The sequence below is a fragment of the Podarcis cretensis genome (assembly GCF_951804945.1).
Source record: "Podarcis cretensis genome assembly, chromosome: 1".
NCBI classification, from domain to species: domain Eukaryota; kingdom Metazoa; phylum Chordata; class Lepidosauria; order Squamata; family Lacertidae; genus Podarcis; species Podarcis cretensis.
In genome coordinates, this window is record NC_137170.1 from 5,118,071 (window position 1) to 5,143,686 (window position 25,616).

The window sequence follows — 25,616 nt, forward strand, 5'->3', positions numbered from 1 at the left end:
CCTCCAGCACCAGAATTCAAAAGCATCAATTCTTCGGCGATCAGCCTTCTTTATGGTCCAGCTCTTAATTATTATTTGCTACCAGGACACATTTAGATCTGCCTTCACCAGCCTGGTGTCCCCCAGATGTTTTGGGCTACATCTCCCGTCAGGCCAGGGTGGCAGAGGTGGTTGTTCTCCTTTGCCTCACCCAGGTCTCTCCCCCCCCCCACCCTCTTCGCAGGAAGAGAAGGTTGCCCCATGCCTTCCATGAACCTAATCCTTTACAGCCATCCAAGTTGGACGCAATCACCAGCTCTTGTGGGTTCCCCCTATTGCCAGCAGGATGAGAAAGCACATGCTGCCTTTTCTCACTCACTGTACAGCTATCAGGGCCAGCGGCAGCTACAGATGCTTCTGATCGTCTCTCTTCCAATGTCCGTTTCATCCGGGGAGCCTCCAGCCCCCTCCCGCTTTGTACTTTGTCTACCACCTGCCCAGTGGTTCAAGAGTGGACAGTTCCACCCCTCTGGGCGTGGTGGGATTGTCTAGTGGGCCTGCTAAGAGGCAAGGGAGTGGCAAATGAGATGAGTATGTCACAGGAAACAGAACCGGGAATCAGAATGGCCTTAAACAGATTGGAGAACCAGGCGCCAACTAACAAAATGAATTTCAGGAGGGGCAAATGTCAGGTTCTGCACTTAGGCAGGAAGAACCAGATGCACAAATATAGGATGGGGGGACACCTGGCTTATTAGGAGTACATGTGAAAAGGATCTAGGGATTGTGGTGGACCACAAACTTGACATGAGTCGACAGTGTGATGCAGCAGCAAAAAAAGCGAATGCTATTCTAGGCTGCATCAACAGAAGTGTCCAGATCAAGGGAAGTAATAGTACTACTCTATTCTGCCTTGGTCAGACAACACTTGGAATACTGCATCCAATTCTGGGCACCACAATTTAAGAAGGATGTTGACAAGCTGGAAGGTGTGCAGAGGAGGGCGACCAAGATGATCAAGGGTCTGGAAACCAAGCCTTATGAGGAACGGTTGAAGGAGCTGGGTATGCTTAGCCTGGAAAAGAGGAGGCTGAGGGGAAATAGGATAGCCATCTTCAAATATCTCAAGGGCTGTCACATGGAGGATGTTTTCTCCTGCTCTGGAGGGGAGGACTCGAACCCATGGCTTCAAGTCACGAGAAGGGAGATGCCGGCTAAACATCAGGAAGAACTTTCTGACAGCAACAGCTGCTCAAAAGTAAGACACTCTCCCTCAGGAGGTGGTGGACTCTCCTTCCTTGGAGGTTTTTCTGCAGATGTTGGGTGGCCATCTGTCATGGATGCTTTAGCCAAGATTCCTGCATTGAAGGGGGATGGTCTAAATGACCCTGAGGGTCCCTTCCAACTCTACGGTTCTATGAAATGACTACCAGACTTTGAAAAACTAGTATCTCTGGATCAGGCTCATCCTTTTTTTAGTTAATTAATAATTTTAGGTGGATTCTGAATGTGCAAATTTGTGTTGAATTTTACAGTGGTGCCCCGCAAGACGAACGCCTCGCAAGACGGAAAACCCGCTAGACGAAAGGGTTTTCCATTTTGGAGGCGCTTCGCAAGACGAATTTCCCTATGGGCTTGCTTCGCAAGACGAAACTGTCTTGCAAGTTCCTACGGGGTTTTCCCCCTTTCCCCCCACTTTTCCTAAGCCGCTAAGCCGCTTATCAGCTGATCCGCTAAAAGCCGCTAAACCGCTAATAGCGCTAATCCGCTAAGCTGTCAATGGGCTTGCTTCGCAAGACGAAAAAACCGCTATACGAAGAGAATCGCGGAACGGATTAATTTCGTCTTGCGAGTCACCACTGTATTTTGCTATTATCGTCCTTGGTGGGCCGTGCAAGCCACTATTTTGAATGCTTTCTATAGGGTAGTGGGATATCTTTAGAGAACCAAGGGAGTTTGGGAACTGCTGCTTTAGCCCAGCAAAGCATCCCTGAGATGGGGATTTGACATGGCTTTGCCTTCTGAGATGGTGACCACTGCCTATAGAACTATCTGCTCACTGTAACGGCACCATAGGAACAACGCAGGAGTCTGCGATACAAGGAGAGGAAAAGGACGAGTCAAAATGCCCCATCAATCACAACACACAGTTTTTACTTGCAGAACAAACAAACAAAAAAAGCTACCAAATACAAGTGTTAGAAAAACCGTGGTAGTAACTACGTCAGGAATGTACACGCCGGCCTCCCAGGCCCTTCCGAAGCTATGGCACATCCTTAGTTAAATCCTTGGAAAAGAACAAAATTGGCCCAGACTGAGCAGCAACTGCAGTTCTGGTCCCCTGTCTCCCTCGCGTGGCGCTACTCTAAAAATGCTACATACACACAAGACCCAAATGCTAAGGAACATCGGAATAAATCTAACCTGCTGCGATAATTTTACGATTCAACATAAATAACTGAGTGACATTTTTTTTTTGGGGGGGGGACACAAAAAAGGAATAAGGATATTATGTACATACACACACAGATACACAACCCTTTTCAACCACGCTCCGCACAACCCTCTTTTTTGAAAGAAAACGACAAAAGGGTTTTTGTCTGGCAAGAGCATAAGTGGACATCAATTTTACTCTTTTACACATTCCCCCCTCCCTTTCCAGACAACTCTGCAGATGTCAAGATCTTTAGCCTCGTAACGTAGAGCAACATCATTCCATTCTCCCAAGAAGGCAGCCGTTTTCATTTTTTTTGATCATGCACTTCTCTGTAAACTTCCAGGCCATTTTGATTTTATGTTTTAAATTGGGTGGACTCTGGAAACACGTCCACGTTGCTGAAAAAATCTCTACATCAGTGTCCAGGGCGGCCCAAATTGGGGTCACAGGCTCCTGTGAGGTTTACAGAATGGAGCAGAAAAACTTCTTCTCCCTAAAGGGGTTTTCTGAAGCAGGGACGGGAGTCAATAGAGGGTCTTCTTTGGCGTGGGCTTCGCAGTACGCCATCAGGTCTGCGGCGGCTTTCGACACCTGGGAAGAAAGAGAGAGGAGGTCAAGTTCCCCGGAAAGCAGTTCTCAAAGAGCAGCTACTTGGGGCAAGGAAGCCCACAGAGGCAGAAGATGGAGACCTGAAACCCTCTAATTATTATTATTATTATTATTATTATTATTTGTATTTTTATTTATACCCCGCCCTCCCCAGCCAAGGCTGGGCTCAGGGCGGCTAACAAGCAATAATAAAAATAAGTTGAATGAATACAACTTAAAAACAAAATTAAAATACAACATTAAAATATTAAAATGTAGCCTCATCGCAGGAGGAGAAAGGAAAAGAAAAAAGAAAGGGGGAGGGAATCAAATTGGCTCCAAGCCAAAGGCCAGGTGGAACAACTCTGTCTTACAGGCCCTGCAGAAAGAAATCAGATCCCGCAGGCCCCTGGTCTCATGAGACAGAGCGTTCCACCAGGCCGGGGCCAGTGTTGAAAAGGCCCTGGCACTGGTTGAGGCTAATCTGAATTCCTTAGGGCCCGGGACCTCTAGGGTGTTGCTATTTATGGACCTTGAGGCTCTCCGTGGGGCATACCGGGAGAGGCGGTCCCGTAGGTACGAGGGTCTCTAGATATTAATGGACTCTCAACTTGCACAAAGTCAATGCGAGTTTTCCTCCAACTGCAACAGCAATCTACCCTCCTGTAGCAAAGAATCATAGACACCGAGAGACAACAGGACTGCTCGAGGTGCCCCGACTATAAAATTGGAGAAATCGAGAGATATATAGCCGCACCGGCAGCATATCTTCTGTCTCGTATCCAAAAATGCAAGAAGGGCTTTTACATTTGCCAGAAGCTTGGCTCTGCCCTCGCCGGTCCTGGAAGGATCCTTCAAAAAAGTCCCATATGCTCAGAGACTTTGCGCCTGTTCGTTGGGGGAGATAGGAAGCCCAGAGCACTTGTTCTTTAGATGTCCCTTTTATGAAGAGGCACGTAGTGAGACCATTGATCCCCTGCTGGTGAGGCTTGCTGACCTCCCGGAAAAGCAAAAAATTGACCTTTTCCTGTCAGGAGGCAGTGATGGCCATCAACTTTGTTTTGTTTTGTTTTTTAATAAATATTTTTATTAAGTTTTAAAAAAGACAACAAGCATGAAAAAGAAAAACAAATACACAAAAATACAAAATTATAAAATACGTAAGAAAAAAGAAAAAATAGTTTCAAAAAAGAAAAAACACAAAAATCCCTCTTTTTACTTCTCATCTTTGATTCACTTATTTTCTTGACTTCCTCACATCTCCCTTTTCTGTATCCCTGTTGAAAATTAATTCAGCAAATTCATATCCAATTTATTTGTCTAATTATCCATCCAATCTTATTTTTAACCTCGTTGCTAGAACCCCTTCAGTTCATTTCAATGCCATTAACATTCAAAAATTTTACAATATTTCTTCCACCGACTCTTCTCCCTGGTCTCGGATTCTGCCAGTCATTTCTGCCATGATGGCCATCAACTTTGATGGCTTTAAAAGAGGATCAGACAAGATCACGGAGGAGAGGACTATTTTCTGCCTCCAAAATCTCAGGCTCAGGAGGGAAGAGGGCTTTTGTCCTCGGGTCGCATGTGCATCTGGTTCATCACTGTGAGAAGAGGATGCTGGACTACATGGGCCATTGGGCAGATCCAGCAAGTTATTTTTATGTTCTTATTGCGTAATCTCACAGCGGTGGCTGTGAGAAGCTGTGGTTGTGAGTATCTGTTGGGTATTCACTCTCTGTGTGAGAGAATCATTTGTTCCACAAACAAAGAAGCAGAAGGCCGAGACTGTTTGGTCTATGAAATGACATTTTCTGTGGGAACTGTCCTTTGGACATGCGCAGTGTGGCAGGAAGTACTGATAACAATGGTTCTGCGCAACTTGTAACTTGTTGTGAGTCTCTTGATTGAGCCTTGCGGTGAGAGAAGCAGAGAGAGTGTCTTGGAGTCTTGTTGGACTCTAAGCTACCTTTGAAGGTGATCCGGAAACTGCAATTAATCCAGAATGCGGCATCTAGACTGGTGACTGGGAGAGGCCGCCGGGACCACATAACACCGGTCCTGAAAGACCTGCACTGGCTCCCAGGACGTTTCCAAGCACAATTCAAAGTGTTGGTGCTGACCTTGAAAGCCCTAAATGGCCCAGTATACCTGAAGGAGCATCTCCACCCCCATCATTCAGCCTGGACACTGAGGTCCAGCTCCGAGGGCCTTCTGGTGGTTCCCTCCCGGTGAGAAGTGAGGTTACAGGGAACCAGGCAGAGGGCCTTTTTGGTAGTGGCACCCGCCCCGTGGAACACCCTCCCACCAGATGTCAAAGAGAAAAATAACTACCAAACTTTTAGAAGACATCTGAAGGCAGCCCTCTTTAGGGAAGCTTTTAATGTTTAATAGACTATTGTATTTTAGTGTTTTGTTGGAAGCCGCCCAGAGTGGCTGGGGAAACCCAGCCAGATGGGCGGGGTATAAATAAATAAATTAATAATAATAATAATAATAATAATAATAATAATAATAATAATAATAAAAGACATCTGAAGGCAGCCCTGTTTAGGGAAGACATCTGAAGGCAGCCCTATTTAGGGAAGTTTTTAATATTTAATGCTGTATTGGTTTTAACACTCGATTGGAAGCCGCTCAGAGTGGCCGGGGAAACTCAGCCAGATGGGCGGGGTATAAATAATTTTATTATTAATTATTATTATTATTAGGTAAAGGTAAACGGACCCCTGACCATTAGGTCCAGTCGTGGCCGACTCTGGGGTTGTGGTGCTCATCTCGCTTTATTAGCTGAGGGAGCCGGCGTAAAGCTTCCGGGTCATGTGGCCAGCATGACCAAGCCGCTTCTGGCGAACCAGAGCAGCGCACGGAAACACTGTTTACCTTCGTGCTGGAGTGGTACCTATTTATCTACTTGCAATTTGACGTGCTTTCAAACTGCTAGGTTGGCAGGAGCAGGGAGCGAGCAACGGGAGCTCACCCCGTCTCGGGGATTCGAACCACCGACCTTCTGATCGGCAAGTCCTAGGCTCTGTGGTTTAACCCACAGCGCCACCCGTGTCCCTTATTATTATTATTATTACTGTATATATTTGCTACCAATATGCTTTTATGGCTGTCAAGTAAACCTCTACACTTGACTGAATCTTTATGGCTTCTATGAATGTTTATTGCCTACTGTGTACCTTCAACCCCAAAGACGCTTCCAAGGCAGCAGCTGCGTTAAGATGTAACTTTGCTGAGCACAGATACTGGCACACACGGCAGCGAAACTGATGCTGGACCCAATCCTACTAAATCATCCATCAGAGGTTGATGGATTGATCCAACGGTCTCAGGTCCTGTCCTTTTGAATTTGCTACCACAGTGGTGCCCCACAAGACAAATGCCTCGCAAGACGAAAAACTCGCTAGACGAAAGAGTTTTCCGTTTTTTGAGGTGCTTCGCAAGACGAATTTCCCTATGGGCTTGCTTCGCAAGACAAAACATATTGCGAGTTCTTGCGAGTTCTTTTTCTTTTTCTTAAAGCCGCTAAGCCGCTAATAGCCACTAAGCCATTAATAGCCGCTAAGTCGCTAATAGCGCTAAGCCGCTAAGAGCTGTGCTTCGCAAGACGAAAAAACCGCTAGACGAAGAGACTCGCCGAACGGATTAATTTTGTCTTGCGAGGCACCACTGTACTCTATTGGGTGGGTGGTGCTGTGCCCCATTTGCCCTAATGGACCAGCTCCCAATATAAAGAACACCCCTTCTCTTTTCCTAGTGGCAAGATGAATCTCGCCACTCTCCCTCTTTTGCCCAAATTTCGTAATTCCCAGAGCCCTGCTGGCCTCAGCCTCATTTCCCCTCTCACCTCTGCAAATGAACCAGAGTGGAAACCAAAATTCAGGGAGCTGATCTCTCAGAAAACTACATTGTGCAAACTATGCCTTCGTTGAAATCCCCACTCTCTGCAGCGGGGAAGACACAGACAGACACACAAGGGATAGGCAAATCTCTTCATTCTGGCTTCTTTGTTACCCATTTTCCCAATCTTCACTTCCTCACATTTCCACATCTGTTTGCCATTTCTTTTTAAGAAGTCCTCATGAAAAACTATCAGTGTTTTTGTGCTCCCTTTTCACGCTACGTCCAATTTTGCTGTGCAGTTTTGTCCAGCACATGTCATTTTGCAGTTCCCCCCACAATAATGCATTTTGGTACACATTCGTCGGTGGGAGAGCTGCATTGCAAAATTCAGAAAGTGTGAATCTCAAAGGACGGCCGTGTTTTGGCTCACGTATGGTTTCAGAAACTGAGCTGGGTAGGTTTGCAACCAACCCCCTGATAACGCAAGGCTGGCCGAGACCCCTTTCTAAGTATGCCAAGCCACGGTGAAGTATGTTTGCTGTTGCCATAGTAACGCAGGGAGAAAGGAGCAAGCCGCAGCCATCTAGCACATTTTAACGCAAAGGCTCTCTGAATTTCTGTCCATGGATAGCAGGGTAGGTTACCCCGTTTAACAAAAGCACAACCAGAGAAATATAGCCAGGAAATGCTAACTCGTGCCAATCCAAGTTCCCACAACGTGGCAATGCAGTGGAAATGGCTTGAGGATTCGTAAATCGAGGGCGTGCCCGAGTGGTAGATTCGCTGTCGCTTACGGACTCACCGTTAAAACCGTGTTTATGGAAGGCAATCTTACTCGGCTACAAGGACAAAAAATTCCTTCCAGTAGCACCTTAAAGACCAACTAAGTTAGTTCTAGGTATGAACTTTCGTGTGCATGCACACTTCTTCAGATACACTGAAACAGAATAAAAAAATTCCTTCCAGATAGTATCTGAAGAAGTGTGCATGCACACAAAAGCTCATACCAAGAACTAACTTAGTTGGTCTTTAAGGTGCTACTGGAAGGAATTTTTTTATTTTGTTTTGACTATGGCAGACCAACACGGCTACCTATCTATAACTGAAACGGAAGTCACCAGACCCTTCTATATAGTGAGAAGGTGGGGAGGGGTATTACTCAGAAGGGTGGTGGGTATGGGTGATTGGCAGATAGCTGTGATGAGCCTGTTGACGACTCTTAATGACTGCAATAGGTCTTACAGGAAAAAGCAAGGGGTGAGAAGGTGAAAAATGGCTTTGTCATGTATAATGAGATAAGAATCCAATGTCTTTGTTCACCCATTCCCACCACCCTTCTGAGTAATACCCCTCCCCACCTTCTCACTATATAGAAGGGTCTGGTGACTTCTGTTTCAGTGTATCTGAAGAAGTGTGCATGCACACGAAAGCTCATACCTAGAACTAACTTAGTTGGTCTTTAAGGTGCTACTGGAAGGAATTTTTTGTTTTGACTATGGCAGACCAACACGGCTACCTATCTGTAACTCGGCTACAAGGGATTGCCAAAGAAGAAGAAAGAAGATTCGCTGGCACACATGTGCCAAATTTCATTTACCAAGACATGGGTGGGCAGACTTGCAGGATCTGGTGTTGTTGTTTTTTTAATCCAGATTTCCGCCAACTGGAACCAGGAACAAAAGATCTGCTCTTGAAACGAATAGATTTGGAGCCCAGGAAATTGTTATGAATCACAGAGCTTGTGGTCTTGTCACAAAATAAATCCACTCCTGATTGTCCCCCACACCAACAGCCCAGATTTCTCCCTGGATGGTGGGGGTGGAGTCACTTCATCGTTGCAAATTCTAGCCAGTCTACTTAAGAACATAAGAGGAGCTTGGTGGATCAAGCCCATCTAGCCCAGCCTCCTGTTCTTACAGTGGCTGAACACATGCCCCAATGAGGAACCCTCAAGCAGGATTCGAACACAAGACCGTTCTCATTTTCTGCAGCTTCCAGCAACAGGCATTCATAAACTTCACTGATTCCAGCTACAGTAGCAGAGCAGAACCACTGTGGGTAATAGCCCTTGATTGCGCTCTCCTCCATGAATTTTGCTAGTTGTCTTTTAAAGCCATCCAAGATGGCGGCCATCCCTGCCTCCTGTGGCAGTGAGTTCCACCGTTTAACGACGCGCTGTCCTGAATTGTCCAATTCCATGGACTCCCAACTCCCACCATCCCCAGGTTGGCTGGGGCTTATGGGAGTTGTAGTCCCAAGAACTTCTGCAGGGCCAAAGCTGCGCCATCCCTTTTTTAAAAAAACAACAACATCCCCTTCCCCGAAGCCAGGCATAGGCAACCTTTGGCCCTCCAGATGTTTGGGACTACAATTCCCATCATCCCTGACAACTGGTCCTGTTAGCTAGGTGTTATGTACTGAGTTGAATAGGATCCAAAATGCAGCAGCCTGATTGGTCCTAGAAAAATAGGATCCAGAATGCAGCAGTCTGATTGGTCCTAGAACAATAGGATCCAGAATGCAGCAGTCTGATTGGTCCTAGAACAGTAGGATCCAGAATGCAGCAGTCTGATTGGTCCTAGAACAGGACTTCCGGAGGCGGCGCGAACGGCAATGGCTGCCCTCTTCTAACCGGGAGAGGGAAGCTCCGCTGAGAACGGGTCGTCCGCTGCGGCGAAGCGGAGACCCACTTTGAAAAACAACAGGTGGCAGAAGCCTGTGGTCCCGGGACCTGGCGGGCGCCAGGAGCAGTCCCCAAAATGTTGAAGGAACCCCGTAAGGGGGTCCGGATCACGGAGGGGGTTGCGGCGTTGTGGGTCGTTCCGCGATCAACGGAGCGAAGCCGCGTTGCTGCTGCCGGTGAGTGCTGACCTTTCTTCCTAAACCTCTGATTCGGAAAGCAACAATCCGTGAGTAATAAGGATCTTACAAACTTCGAGACTTAAAGATATTGAATTTGGCTGAAAGCGGAGTGACGAAAAAAAGGGAAGTCCGTCTTCCGCTGACACTGAACTTTAAAGCAAAGAGCGGGAGGAGTGGAGGCAAAGAGTGAACTTTTTAACTTAATTGATCTGTGCATCCGTGGAAATTATTTTTAAGCAGAATAAGGATTCTAAGTAACTGATTATTTGACTTCTATCTGGACTGTGATACCTTTCTTCCATTTGGATTACAATTTAAGCAAGAAACCCAGGTGCTGGAACTGCCTGAGTAACTGAGCAGTCAGTCTGCAGGGCTGGATACTTTGAACTTAAACTTTGAAACAATCTGAGGGAGTTTGGACTGGCTATTTTGAAACACCTTTTGGAACACCAGTAAGCACTGTTTGAAACACTGTGACTTTTTAAATATTAACTCTGCTAAAACCTACCCTATTGAAGGTTCCTGGACATTAAATTAGACTTTATTAATTCTATTGGAATTGATTTCTTCCTTAAAGACATTTTAAGCTCCCCCTAGAGGATTTGGGATTTACAGCAGTGACATTGTTTTACTTTCCTTTTCCCGGCCTCCTGTTTGACTGTTACCATCTGGGCCGTAGTTTTCTCATGGGAAAAACTCAGCTTGACCTTGACTCTTAGATAACTCTGGAATGAGTGGCGCAAGAAAAAAGGGACAGAGAACCAGACAAACAACTTTAACAACTTTAACCGCAGCCTCTCAGGCACGTAGATCATCTGTGCCTACTCTGCCTACTTTGCCTATTTTGACTTCTGAGGAAGAAGCTGCTTCTCTGCCACGGGCAGAAACTGAGGAATTACAATTGGAAGAGATGGCCTCAGGAGCAACTGGCTCTATGTTAGAGAAGATTCTTGAAAAATTGGAATCTTTGGATAAAAAAGTTGATCAGCACATAGCTAAAATTGACCAAAACACAGAATGTCTAAATAGATTAACTGGACAAGTCGCACAGAATGTACAAGCAATTGGAGAATTAAAGGAGACTGCAAGTGAAAATCAGAAATTGGCTGAGGATACCAGCCAAAGACTGGGAAATTTAGAAAAAGAGGTAAGGCCACTCAGCAAACAAGTAGGTGAACACCAGACCTATCTTTCCATGATAGAACTGCGGAATAGGGAGACCAATTTAAGGATAAGGTCGGTACCAGAGGTGGAAGAAGATAACCTAGCTGAGTTTCTGACTAAAGAATTTTCCAAGTTCTGGAACTTAGAGGAGAAAGACTTTAAAATCATATCAGCCTTCAGGCTTGGAAGATTTATAAAGAAAGAGAAGCCCAGAGATTGTCTAATAACATTGAGATCAAAGGAGGAAAGGGACAAGATTTTAGGTCTGCATTACGGAAAGTCACTGGATATTCTGGACAAAAGAATTGAAATTTACAAGGATATTCCTAAACAGCTGTTGGACCTTAGATCTGACTATTTGGAACTAGCAAGACTGTTGAGGAGCAACTCAATCATCTTCAGGTGGGATTTTCCTCAAGGATTATCTTTCACTTTTAGAGGGAAGAAGATTAAAATCAGAACACTGGAAGATAGAGACAAGTTTCTGACCGCCTACGGAGAGGACCTTCAAAAAGGACTTGAACTACCTTCGGGGCCTGGAGCACCAGGGGTGCCTGCACCCTCGGATCCTGAAGACCCAGCGAACAAGGTACCAACCCTAGAAAAATAATCAGATTTATTCAGGATGTCTCTGCAACTTTTGAGCTGGAACATAAATGGCTGTAACATCCCGGAAAAAAAGGAGGAAAATTTTTCATATATTAAAAAAGGAACAATTGGACATTATTTGCTTACAAGAAACACATGTGACTAGGCTCCACAGAAAAGTATTAATAAACAAAATGATTGGTCCTAGAACAATAGGATCCAGAATGCAGCAGTCTGATTGGTCCTAGAACAATAGGATCCAGAATGCAGAAGTCTGATTGGTCCACAGGACCCACCCTATCCAGCTCCAGGTGGAAGTGAATCCACAACCTGATTGGCCTACAGGAGAATCCTGGAATTAGCCAATCACATGGGGCCCATTGTGTTGTATATAAAGCAGATATTTTGGGGGAACATTCATTCCTCCTCAACACTATGAGCTGAATAAACAGCATGAAATCCACTCTCAACGAGTATATTTCACTAGGGATCATGGGAGTTGTAGGCCAAAACATCTGGAGGACCGAAGGCTGCCTACGCCTGCCCTAAGCCACCTGTCTGAGCCGAGAACTTGCTCACGGGGCCTTACCTTTATTCTGTCGATGTTCGCCTCCATTTTGAGCTGCTCTACCAGTTTCCTGGCTTGCGCTATGCTGGTGGTGTTGTTGCTGGCCATCTGAACTTTCCTCGTGGGCCTGCGGGTGCTTGCCCCTCCCGGTGCACTGCAAAAGACGAGAGAATAAATCAAGGTGGTCCATCAGGAAGCTAATAAACTGCTAGGCTTGCAAAGCCATCCTCGGGGGATGAGGAATCTGATCGAGGGGACGGTGATTAATAATGATGCAAATACTACAGTTTGGTTTCATGGGCTGCAAGAAACTAGTCCACTATTTTTATTTTTAAAGTACCTTAGCTGGTGTAGAACAGAAACTCAACTTGGGAAAACACTTAGTTTGTAGAGGAGGATTCTTGTAAACTCAGATGTATAAAAAGTAAAGTGAGTTTTGAGAAAATGCATACAAGGGCATTATGCTGATAGAATCAATCAATCAATCAATCAATCAATCTTGTTATTTATACTCTGCCCACCTGACTGGGTTTCCCCAGCCACTCTGGGCGGCTCCCAACAGAATATTAAAAACACGATAAAACACTAAACATTAAAAACTTCCCTGAACAGGGCTGCCTTCAGATGTCTTTTAAAGATAGGATAGCTGCTTATTTCCTTCACATCTGGTGGGAGGGCGTTCCACAGGGTGGGTGCCACTACCGAGAAGGCCCTCTGCCTGGTTCAAACAGCTCCCTCCCGCGATGTGTTTTGAGATTAGGCAGCAAGATTCCCAAGATGACTTATTTCATTTTACTTATTTCATAAAATTCATACGCCGTGTGACTGTTTTTTTTAAAAAAACACACAGTCAAATTGGTTTGCCAAAAAGAGAAAACAAGAACATTATCAATAAGGAACATTAAGAACCATCCTTTGAGACTTTAGAAAAGTGAAAATCTAGTACAGTGGTACCTCAGGTTAAGAACTTAATTCGTTCTTAACCTGAAACTGTTCTTAACCTGGAGCACCACTTTAGCTAATGGGGCCGCTGCTGCCACCGCGCCGATGCACGATTTCTGTTCTTATCCTGAAGCAAAGTTCTTAACCCGAGGCACTATTTCTGGGTTAGTGGAGTCTGTAACCTGAAGCATATGTAACCCGAGGTACCACTGTACAACCCTCTGCAATGTTGGAATGTTTTTTTTTCCCCAAACCCACAGCCCTGAGATTAAGGGTCTCATGCGCTAGATAGAAAATGAAGGACAATTCACCTCAAGTCAGTGTCCCCTGTGATAGTCTGTGTGGAGATGATCCGAGCCAAGGATGTTCACTCCTCAAGAGTAAGCAAAGTCCTGTAGAATCAAAGAGAATGGGGCATGTGAGATGTGTCTAAGCCCTGTTATCCATCCCCACCAGATGTTTTGAAGCAGAACTCCCACCAGCCCCTGGGGAGATCCTTTCCCCCCTCGCCTCACCCCCAATAATATTATTAACTATTATTTTTATTATTGATTGCCCACCCTTCACCTTACAGGCACCAGAGAAGGCTGCAAGCCTAAGGCGCGACATTTAAAGGGGGCTCGAAATAGCTTATAACCCGAAAGAGCGAACTGACTGCCCGCAGAAAAGCAGAAGGAAGCAATCGGAATCTGTTTCACCAGAGCTAAACAAAGGCATAATAATAATAATAATAATAATAATAATAATTTATTATTTATACCCCGCCCACTCTGGGCGGCTTCCAAAAAAATATTAAAATACTGTGATACATCAAACATTAAAAGCTTCCCTAAACAGGGCTGCCTTCAGATGTCTTCTAAAAGTCTGGTAGTTGTTGTTCTCTTTGACATCTGGTGGGAGGGCGCCACCACCGATAAGGCCCTCTGCCTGGTTCCCTGTAACTTGGCTTCTCGCAGTGAGGGAAGCGCCAGAAGGCCCTCGGCGCTGGATCTCAGTGCTGAACGATGGGGGTGGAGACGCTCCTTCTAGTATACTGGGCCTTTGAGGCCATTTAGGGCTTTAAAGGTCAGCACCAACACTTTGAATTGTGCTCGGAAACGTACTGGGAGCCAATGTAGGTCTTTCAAGACCAGTGTTATATGGTCTTGGCAGCCGCTCCCAGTTACCAGTCTAGCTGCCGCATTCTGGATTAGTTGTAGTTTCCGGGTCACCTTCAAAGGTAGCCCCACGGAGAGCACATTGCAGTAGTCCAAGCGGGAGATAACCAGAGCAACACTCTGGCGAGGCAGTCCGCAGGCAGATAGGGTCTCATCCTGCGTACCAGATGGAGCTGGTAAACAGCTGCCCTGGACGCAGAATGGACCTGCGCCTCCATGGACAGCTGTGAGTCCAAAATGACTCCCAGGCTGCGCACCTGGTCCTTCAGGGGCACAGTGACCCCATTCAGGACCAGGGAGTCCTCCACACCTGCCCGCCTCCTGTCCCCACCAAAACAGTCTTGTCAGGATTCAATCTCAATTATGTCCCGCACGACGGTAGGAAAGTTAGCCTGGCTGCAGGATGAGGTCAAAGGCACCACCCGTCCAGCACCTTGTTCTTACAGTGGCCAACTAGGCGCTCCAAAGGGAAGTCCGCGGGCAAGACTTTGTCTCTGCCAACCCGCCATTCCCGGCCGTGGCTCTTCTGAGACGCACTGCCTCCAACAGTAGAGGAAAGACACAGCTGTTGTGGTCAGTGGCCATTGGTAGCCTTGTCCTTCAAGATGAGGGGCGGGGCTTGAGGAGAGGGGGTGTGGCTGGGGAGCATCCCAAAGGCTTATTTCGCACAGCCACATGGAGATCCTTGGAAGAAAAATGGTGGTACGTGTGTGTCAGAGCTGCCTCCAGGTCCCAGCTCACAGAGGACCAACGCTAGGCTGTAGTTATGTACAAAGGTCTTTATTGAGGTTCAGTTTCCATTTTAAAGCCGCAGCGCGCAGCTCTACGTCTCGACCTTAGACCGGCGAAGTCCCGTCTGAGTCTCCGCCCCTTCCACACCAGTTTAAGACTCTCGCCTTGCTCCACCTCTTCCTAGGTTCCTTTCTCCTCTGGGCCCTCCTGCCCGCTAGGGTTTCATCCTTCCTGGACTCCTCTGACACTGACCCTGATGATTCTTCCCCCTCCTTCCGGCGGGCTTTAGGACCTGGTTCCCTATCCGGGCTACCTTCTGTGCCGCTCGCCTGTACATTTGAACTTGGCGCGCGCGCCCAGCCTGCAACTTTCCTCTTGACCGTTCCCTCGCTCTCCGATGGAGGCGTGGCCACCCCTGACTCCTCTTCTCTCGCTGGTGGTGAATATGTGGGCTCTGATACCTGGGACTCCTCCCCCCCACTACGCTCTGGTGGGGAAGCTGGTCCTGATTTCCAACTGCTGCTCTGGGAGTCCCCGCTGGCCCCTTGTTTCTGGGGTGTCCCCCTTGGGTCCCCCCTTGCCCTGCCCATCGGCGCCCCCTTCTGTGAATCTTCCGATTCGCTGGAGAGGCTCACGGAATCTATCGGGCTGCTGTCATCCTCTCCTACGCTGCCCTCGGATTGCTCCCCCTCGCTCTCCATCTCCTCTTTTTTTTTTTTAAATAATTTTTATTGCATTTTTCACAAAAAAGAACAAAAAAGCAAATTTTCACAAACATTACAAAAAGAAAAATTTTCACAAACATTACAAAAGAAAAGAAAACATAGACAAAAAAAAGAAGAGAAAAAAGGAGATTTTAACATATAAAAACAAAAAAAAAATCCCTCACTTTCCAATTATAACCTTCAAAACCTTATTTTCCTTACTTCCACCCGCCTCCCGATCTTGTATTCTATTTAATAATTAGTTCAGCAAGCTCAATCTTTGTTCATTTTGATTCTTGATCCCTCCCTTTGTGCTCTTATTTAACTCAGTCACTAGAACCCCTTCTTTCCTTTTCAATGTCCTCAACATTCAAAGATTTTACAGTGTTTTTGTAGATAGACTTTAAACTTCTTCCAGTCCTCTTCCACCTGCTCTTCTCCTTGATCTCGAATTCTGCCGGTCATTTCAGCCAGTTCCATATAGTCTATTACTTGCATCTGCCATTCTTCCAGAGTGGGTAGATCTTGTGTCTTCCAATACTTTGCGATGAGTATTCTTGCTGCTGCTGTAGCGTACATAAAGAAAGTTCTATCCTTCTTTGGCACCAATTGGCCGACCATGCCCAGAAGAAAGGCCTCTGGTTTCTTCAAGAAGGTATACTTAAATACCTTTTTCAGTTCATTATAAATCATCTCCCAGAAAGCCTTGATCCTTGGGCACGTCCACCAAAGGTGAAAGAATGTCCCTTCAGTTTCTTTGCATTTCCAACATTTATTATCGGGCAAATGGTAGATTTTTGCAAGTTTGACTGGGGTCATGTACCACCTATATATCATTTTCATAATATTCTCTCTTAAGGCATTACATGCCGTGAATTTCATACCGGTGGTCCACAACTGTTCCCAGTCAACAAACATAATGTTATGACCAACGTCTTGTGCCCATTTTATCATAGCAGATTTTACCGTTTCATCCTCAGTATTCCACTTCAACAGCAAGTTATACATTCTCGACAATATCTTAGCATTGGGTTCTAACAATTCTGTTTCCAACTTTGATTTTTCCACCTGGAAACCAATTTTCCTGTCCAAATGATAGGCCTCTCTTATTTGAAAATAATGTAACCAGTCTCGCACCTTATCCTTAAGTTTCTCATAGCTTTGCAATTTTATTTTATCTCCCTCCTGCTCCAGAATTTCCCAATATTTTGGCCAGTTAGATTCCATATTAAGCTTTTTTAAGGCCTTTGCTTCCATAGGTGAGAGCCACCTAGGGGTTTTATTTTCCAATAAATCTTTGTATTTCATCCAGACATTAAACAATGCTTTCCTGACAATATGGTTTTTAAATGTCTTGTACACTTTAGCCTTACCGTACCACAAGTATGCATGCCACCCAAAAACGTTATCATATCCTTCCAAATCCAAAATATCCGTGTTTTCAAGAAGTAGCCAATCCTTCAACCAGCAAAAAGCTGCTGCTTCATAATATAACTTGAAGTCCGGCAGGGCAAACCCCCCTCTTTCCTTTGCATCAGTAAGAATTTTGTATTTTATTCTGGGCTTTTTGCCCTGCCAGACAAATCTAGAAATTTCTTTTTGCCACTTCTCAAAACAGTCCATTTTGTCAATGATTTGTAGCGTCTGAAACAAAAACAACATTCTTGGCAATACATTCATTTTGATAACAGCAATTCTACCCAGTAAGGAAAGTTTCAAATTTGTCCAAATTTCAAGATCTTTTTTCACTTCTGACCAACACTTCTCATAATTATCTTTAAATAAATTTACATTCTTCGAAGTCAAGTTCACCCCTAGATATTTCACTTTTTTCACCAATATTAAACCTGTTTCTTCCTGAAACCTTTCCTTCTCTACTGCTGTCAAATTTTTCTCTAAAACCATAGTTTTTGATTTATTCAATTTAAAACCTGCCACCCGACCAAATTCTTGTATTATTTCCAGTGCTCTTTTAGAACTAGGGATTGGCTCCTGTAGCATCAGTACTAGGTCATCTGCATAGGCTTTAAGTTTATAGTGTTTAACTCTGACCTGTATACCCTGAATCTGTTGGTCCCTTCTAATCATATTCAGCAAGACCTCCAGGACTGAAATGAAAAGCAAAGGGGAAATTGGGCAGCCTTGTCGTGTCCCTTTCTCTATCTTAACTTCTTCCGTTACTGCATTATTCACTATTAATTTCGCCTTCTGTTCTGAGTAAATCGCGCCTATACCGTTTCCAAACCTTTCTCCAACCCCCATCCCTTGCAAATTTTTCCTCATAAAGCTCCACGAAATATTGTCAAAGGCTTTCTCCGCATCAATAAATATTAAAACAGCTTTTGTATTTATATTAACTTGTAGCTTTTCTAAAATGTCAATTAAGTTTCTCGTGTTATTTGACAATTGTCTGCCTGGGAGAAAGCCAGCTTGGTCTTTATGAATCATTGTTGCTAAAACTTTTTTCAATCTTCTAGCTAAAATATCAGCAAAAATTTTATAATCCACATTAAGTAGGGATATGGGGCGGTAGTTCTTTAGTTGTGTCTTTTCTATCTCATTTTTCGGTATAAGCGTGATGTAAGCTTCTTTCCACGACTCCGGCGCTCTTTTCCCTTCCATAATTTCATTGCCAACCTCCATTAGAGGTTGAATTAAGTAATCTTTCATGTCTTTGTAGTATTTGGAGGTTAGCCCATCCGGGCCTGGAGACTTGCCTAATTGCAGGTTCTTAATGGCACCTTCAACCTCCTGTTCAGAAATTTTGTCGTTCAGTATTAATTTATTCTCTTGAGAAATTTTTTGTAATCCATTTGTTTCCAAGAATTTCTCGATTTTGATCTCATTCTGTGGCCCTTGTGAATACAGTTGTTTAAAGTATCTCTGGAAGCAGTCTTGAATCTCCCGTGGGTTTTGTATATTTCGTCCATTTACTTCAAGATTGGTAACAGTATTTAATTTCTGTCTTTTCTTCAGCTGCCAAGCTAGCAGCTTTCCACACTTATTGGCCGATTCGAAGGCTTTTTGTCTCATTTGTTTAATTTTCCATTCTATATCCTGGTTAACCATTTTCAAATATTGTGCCTGATGTAATTTAATTTCTCGTAGAATGTCCTGTGACTTAGGTTTAGTCCTTAATCTCTTCTCGCCTTCTCTAATTTTCTCTAAAATCTTTTCTTTCTTCTCCTCTTGAAGTTTCCTCTTTATAGCATTTTGCTGGATCAAAAACCCCCTCATTACGGCTTTACTTGCATCCCAGATTACTCTTTTCTCCACAGTAGTCTTCAAATTTATCTCAAAGTAGTCTTTTAGTGTTTTTTGGGCCTTTTTCACAATTTCAGAGTCTCTAAACAAGGTGTCATTCATTCTCCATCTAAAGGAACCAGTGGGTGTTAGTTTCATATCCATCTTCACTGGGTTATGGTCGGAGCAGATTTTGGGGCAGATTTCCACCTTTCGAATCTTGGGTGCCATCCCTCTTGTAATCCAAATTTGGTCTATTCTAGTCCAGGTCAAATTGGCTTCAGAGAAGAAGGTCCCCTCTCTACCTAGGGGATTTTTAGTTCTCCAAATATCAATCAAGTCCATATTGTCTGTCAATTCAAAAAAGGTCTTTGGTAGTCTTCCATCTTTTGTGACTACTTGTCTTTCAGATTTATCCATATATGTCGAGACAACGCCATTCATATCTCCCATCAAAATGATATTTCGATCTATAAAGTCCATTAACGTCTCATGCAGTTTCTTATAAAACTCTGATTTCCCCTCATTAGGTGCATAGACTCCAATTATTACTAATTTCTCTCCTTGGAATTGTATTTCAATTGCCACAAATCGTCCATGTTCATCTTTAAGGAGAAACTTTGGTGATAATTTCTCTTTTGCGTAGATCACAACTCCTCTTTTTTTTACTTTGTCTGATGAAATAAAGTCTTGGCCTAACTTTTTACTTATCAATAATTTCCTTTGGAGTCTTGTTATATGTGTTTCTTGTAGGCAAATTAGGTCCAATTGTTCCTTTTTCAGAATATGAAAAATCCTCTTCCTTTTGCTGGGGGAGTTCAAACCTCGAACATTCCAAGTTAACATCTGCAGAGACATGTTGTTGTTATTCTGATGTTCCACCAGTTGCTCCTAGAAGTTGCTCTTGGTTTGTCGGCGGTATCTCTTTCCGTTGGTCCAGTCCCAAGAGAGTTCTTCCTAAGTCAGGTGGTCCCAGTCCTAATATTTCCGAGTCTTTTGTTCTGGCCTCTCTTTGTAATTCTTCTCCAAAATTTCTCAGAAAACTCTCTTTATCTTCCTCTGATCTTATCTTAATTTTCTTTCCTTTAAATGTAAACGAGAGGCCTTGTGGGAATTCCCACCTGAACAAAATTCCGTTTCTTTTTAGCAGGTCCACCAAATTTCCGTAATTGGTTCTAAGATCAAGCAGGTATTTCGGGATATCTTTAAAAATCTCAATTCTCACCCCTTGGATATCGAGTGCTTTCTGGTAGTGTAGACTCAGTATTTTATCTCTTTCCTCTTTTGTCCTTAGAGCAATCAAGCAGTCTCTCGGCCTATTTTTCCTCTTAACCCTTCCCAATCGAAAAGCACTCACTATCTTAAATTCTTCTTTCTCTGGATCCAGGTCCCAGCACTCCTCAAATTCCGATGTCAACAGTTCTATCAAGTCTCCTTCTTCTATTTCTGGGACCGATCTAATTCTCAAGTTGGTCTGTTTCTCTTTAAGTTCAATCAAAGAGAATTGTACCTTGTATTCATCCAATTTTTTATTTATTGGTGGTATCTTTTGTTCTACTGCCAATACCCTCTCTTTGGCTTCCTCCGCAGTCTTCTTTGTCTCCTTAGACTCCTGCACCAGTCTGTCAATCGCCTGGGTGTTAGAATTCACATTCGTCCCCAAATCGTCTACTTTTTGCCCCAGGTCCTTAATAGTTGAAGTATTTTGATCAATCTTAGCTGTCAAATTTTGCAGAGCCGATAAAATCTTGTCTAATGTTGCAGAATCCGATCCTGTTCCTTTTGATTCTTCCCTTTCTGTAGCTTGTGGGATAGAGAGTCCTGCTGATGATGTTCTTCTATGCTGGAGTTGCTGCTGTGCCTGCAGCTGCTGCTGTTGTTTAATTTTTGCTCTTGTTGATACTTTATCTGGAGGCTGTAACTTGTCTGGTTGTTTCTCTTCCATTGCTTGCCTCTGGAAATCAAGGTCACTCACACAATTCCCAAGCTTCCTTCTTAGCTATAAACAATAGCAGCTGCAGTGGAAAATCCCCAGCTATAACACAAAGTTCCTCTAGGGGAGCAGAATACCAGGTTGTTTCTTCAATGATTGTTAAACAGTAACTTCATCAGCTCCCCAGTTATCTTTCCAATTTGTTGCAAGAGTAAAAGAGTAAAAAAGTTATAAATTTGGAGGCTCCCTTGATTGTTACCAGTCCTTCTAAACATTCAGTAGCAAAGGTTACAATGTCCATAAACAGCACTTTCACAGTAGCCTTGCATTTATTTAAGACAGACCGGCAGATCAGTGTTAAAAGTAAAGTGGTGGATTTTCTGTCCCCCCTTCCCTACTTGGGGGGGGGGGTTCTTTTGCTCTGACAGTGAAATTTAGCTCTTTATATAAAACAAGTCAGTGGTTCAAAGTTCCCTTGTCCCTTGCTTTTATTCTATTTACAGGATCGGCAAAGCGGACTTCCTGTTTGCACTTTGCCGATTTCAGGTCCGAATTTTAAATTCAAGTTCAAAGTCCCGATCAAAGTTTCTAGTTTCAAGTTCAAATTTCAAGTTCAAGTTTCTAGTTTCAAGTTCAAATTCAAATTCAAAATCAAAGTCCAATACTTGGTCTTAACTTTGATCTTTCCAAGTTCCCAATTCTTACTCACGGATAGCTGTTTTAATCCGATGTTTCACAGGAAAAAGGCCAGCGCTCTCCGGTAACTGCTATGCAGCTTCACTCCGCAGAAGTAGCGATCGGCTCCAGCACAGCGCTACACCCCCGCTCCGCTCCGGAGCTCTTTTCAGGGCTCCTTTGACAGTTCGGGGGGGCGCAAAGCGTGCCCGCTGAGCCCCACGGCCCCAGGCTTCACCCGCCTGTGGGTTTTTTGAGGGTCCTCCGCTTCGCTGTAGCGGTGGACCCGATTTCTGCGGAGCTTCCCCCTCCGTTTCAGAGGGTATCCGCCATTACCGATGGCGCCGCCTCCGGAAGTCCATCTCCTCTCCTCCCTGCGCTCCCGCTGAGTCCCTGACAGTGTGGGATGTGATCCATGAGAGGCAGTCAAGTACAACATTCCTTGTAATGTTAGAAAAGACATGCATGGGAATGTTTGGTTCAGCCATTCAAAACTTCCTGTTTCCTCCTGGGCTGGAGCACCCTTCCTTTTGCATGTGATAGAAGGTGGGCGTGACCTAACCTGTCCAGGGAACGAAAGGATGAGTCACGCAGCGCACTCTTTTTTACTTCCTTCTTCGTTTGACCAGCTTTTAGCTAGGACTGCTCTGCTAGCTCTCAGCTAGCAGGAACGTACAATCTCAGACAGACCGAATTGTATAATTGAACGCCCTCCCATCAGATGTCAAAGCGATAAATAACTACCTGACATTCAGAAGACATCTTAAGGCAGCCCTGTTCAGGGAAGTTTTTAATCTGTGATATTTTAGTGTATTTTTGGTTTTTATGGAAGCCGCCCAGAGTGGCTGGGGAAACCCAGCCAGATGGGCGGGGTACAAATAATAAATTATTATTATTATTATTATTATTATTATTATAGTGAGAAGCTCACACGAGCCTGCAACCAGCTACCTGCTATGCGTGTAAAAAGGGGGAAGGTAGCACAAGTTAGGAAGTATATTAATAAACGATATATCCTGTCCTGCCACCCTGAACATTCCCACAGTACACTCATGCAATAAAATAAAACGAAAGTACTCACAGGGGCAGAGAAGCAGGAAGAGAACACAGTGATCTCGAGAACAGTTTGGTTTGTGTGTGTTAAAAGCCAGCCGCAAAACCAGCAACACCTGCCTCGCATCAAAGGCAGCCCATGAAACGTTTTCAGGTATGCAGAGGCACAGGTGGAGGTATAAGCCATGGGTAGGCAAACTAAGGCCCGGGGGGCCAGATCTGGCCCTATCGCCTTCTAAATCCGGCCCACGGATGGTCCGGGAATCACTGTGTTTTTACACAAGTAGAATGTGTCCTTTTATTTAAAATGCATCTCTGGGTTATTTGTGGGGCATAGGAATTCGTTCATCCCCCCCCCCAATATATAGTCCGGCCCCCCACAAGCTCTGAGGGACAGTGGACCGGCCCCCTGCTGAAACAGTTTGCTGACTCCTGGTTTAAGTGCTCGGGGCTTAACTGGAGGGGGGGGCATTCACTTTGGCCATCCTACAAGTGAAGACGGGAGGCGCACGTTCTGAAATGTAACGGAAGTCATCTGACCACACACTCCTAGCCACAAAAAAAGGTTTACCCTTTGCTTTCACCCACCCCCTCATAGTGCAAGTTCTCCAGGCAGCATACGAACCCCGTCCAGTTTGAAGCAAGAGCATAAAATAACGTGCAACAAATGCAGCTTGGTGTTCAAGCCACTTTCACTACACATTAATAATAATAATAATAATAATTTTTATTTATGCCCCGCCCTCCCCAGCCAAGGCCGAGCTCAGGGCGGCTAACAAGCAATAATAAAAACAAGTTGAATGAATACAACTTAAAAACATAATGAAAATACAACATTAAAATATTGAAACATTAAAATATTAAAATGCAGCCTCATCACAGGAGGAGAAAGGAAAAAGAAATAAAAGAGGGGGAGGGGATCAAGTTGATTCCAAGCCAAAGGCCAGGCGGAACAACTCTGTCTTACAGGCCCTGCGGAAAGAAATCAGATCCCACAGGGCCCTGGTCTCATGAGACAGAGCGTTCCAATGAGGCATCTAATCATAAGCCTGCATTTTTATCAAAGCTTATATTTTTTGATCAGGGCCTGTATCTTAAAAAGCTTAAAGATTTTCAAATGTTTCATGCCAGGCAGAAGAGCAGCTGCCTAAGAACCTTGGCAAAATGTTTTTCTCCTAGACAAGGGGGCCCCCTGATTTATAGCAGAAAACAATTCTCAAAGTCGTAAAAAGGGAATTACAGGCTGACAGCCAAGGTTACACTGACCCTACAAATTAAGGGTTGATAAATAGTAAAATGAGCCATATCTTCTTCCTAAGGTTGAAAGGTCAAGAGCAGTGAAAAAGGCAACTGGCTTGGCTGGAGAAGATAGGTTTTCTTTCTTTCTATTTTTGAGGCTGAGAAACAAGAGAAGAAGAGCTGGCAGAAAGGAAGAGAACATTTTTGGGAAGTCTTTTCTAAAGCTGTTTCTTTCTTAAACTAAGATCCTTTTAAGATTTCTTTTCCTTTTAAAAGGTTATTTATGTATTAAATAAATTAGCTTAAATATAATTATGCAGAGGATTTAAGAAATGCTAGATTCTTATTTCATATAGTTGTAAGAGTTGTAACTATCCTGAAATTAAGTCAGCCACCAGCCCCCCTTGCCAGACAGGAGACGCCATCGAGCACTTCTGATATATGGTTGTCAGGCCTTTTGTTTAGAAACCTTCAAATGAAGGAGATCTCTCAATGTTGATGTGAACTCAAAATCCTTGACATATGTTTAAGATAAAAATTCAAGATTAACCATCTGTTTTGGAAGGCAATAGGGCAAGGAGGGCAAGAGGTGAGCTGGTAATTAAGATTCCTTGTTGAGACACATGTAAGATATATTACTACTTATTTGTCATTTATAGATAGAAGAATATATAGCTTTTTGATTCCCATAAAAGGACAGAAGGAAATGGGTGTATCTTTTGTGATTGGTTCTAGCAAACAGCCAATAGGAATTTTAACCAGGCTGATTGGACAGAGGCAGCCACAGGAGGAGCAAGGGGGCTGGATTAAGGAAATATAAGTGCTGGCCAGAATGGCAGGAGGCCAGGCCAGAGCTTGGTAACCATATACCACTGTGCCTCATATTTATTTGTCTGACAAATAAATTATTATTTTAATTTCTCTATTGCTGCGTTGAATATTTCATTCCAGCTAAGTGTTAACCACAAGCAGGGTGCTACACCACCAGGCTGGGGCCAGTGTTGAAAAGGCCCTGGCTCTGGTTGAGGCTAATCTGACTTCCTTAGGGCCCGGGACCACTAGGGTCTTGCTATTTATGGACCTTGAGGCTCTCCGTGGGGCATACTGGGAGGTGGTATTATTATATTAGAGGCGGCCTTTGCCAATTGGGGCCGATGGGAGTTGTAGTCCAAAACCTCCAGAGGCTGCCAAATTGGCAAAGGCTGGCTTAGCATGCCTCTTGTTGTAAATAAAAATGTGCCCTTTTCCCTTATGGGGTATCCAAGAGCCCATATAGAGTCCTTACACAGGTTCCCTATTGGTAGGAGAAAATAACAGAGGCCAACCAGAGAATATTGAGAAGCAAAGCAGCTAGTAAGCTTGATCTTTATTGAAATTCCCATCCTGTAGATCAAGACCACCCACAGAAACATTATACATACATCACAGAAGGGGTGTAATCTAAGACCACCTCTCAGATACATCACAGAAAAGGCGGTCTAAAACAGAACATTTGCATGTTGTTTTTCTCCTGTTGCTTGTTTATTTCCTGTCTGGCAGGTTACTTGATTGGATTGCCTGAGGAGCCTGGCCAGTCTTTTGTAATGATAAGGCTCACACCCTTATTCAAACACAGACATACCCTTAAGACAGGATTTGTGAAGGAAAAGACAATGGGGAGGCGTTTCCATTTTGACCTTGCAGAGAAAACATTTGGTCAGTTTAGGAATCAAAATGGTTCCAGGTTGGTCTTCCTGTGCTGATCTATGTATGTGCAGTTATGAACATTACCATATATCTAAGACCATAAAATTCCTAACACACTCTCCACCAACTTCACCTGTGGGATGCCGGCATGCTTGCAAACCTTGCAATAAAAGCACCCAGATTCTTGCAGAGAAAGGAGATTACAAAGCAACAAGGT

At 44.3% G+C, this 25,616-nt stretch overlaps 1 protein-coding gene across 1 annotated transcript in view; it reads right to left on the bottom strand.

Annotated features, from left to right (window-relative positions):
* Window positions 1-2,112: 2,112 nt before the first annotated feature.
* Window positions 2,113-25,616, bottom strand: part of GNG2 (G protein subunit gamma 2) — a 72,628-nt gene continuing 49,124 nt past the window's right edge. The window contains exons 2-4 of the mRNA XM_079963664.1: window positions 13,289-13,369; window positions 12,057-12,189; window positions 2,113-3,007 (exon numbers count right to left, since the gene is read on the bottom strand). Coding sequence (XP_079819790.1) covers window positions 2,879-3,007; window positions 12,057-12,143 — 216 coding nt within the window. The 5' untranslated portion in view covers window positions 12,144-12,189; window positions 13,289-13,369 and the 3' untranslated portion in view covers window positions 2,113-2,878. The remainder of the gene's footprint in view (window positions 3,008-12,056; window positions 12,190-13,288; window positions 13,370-25,616) is intronic.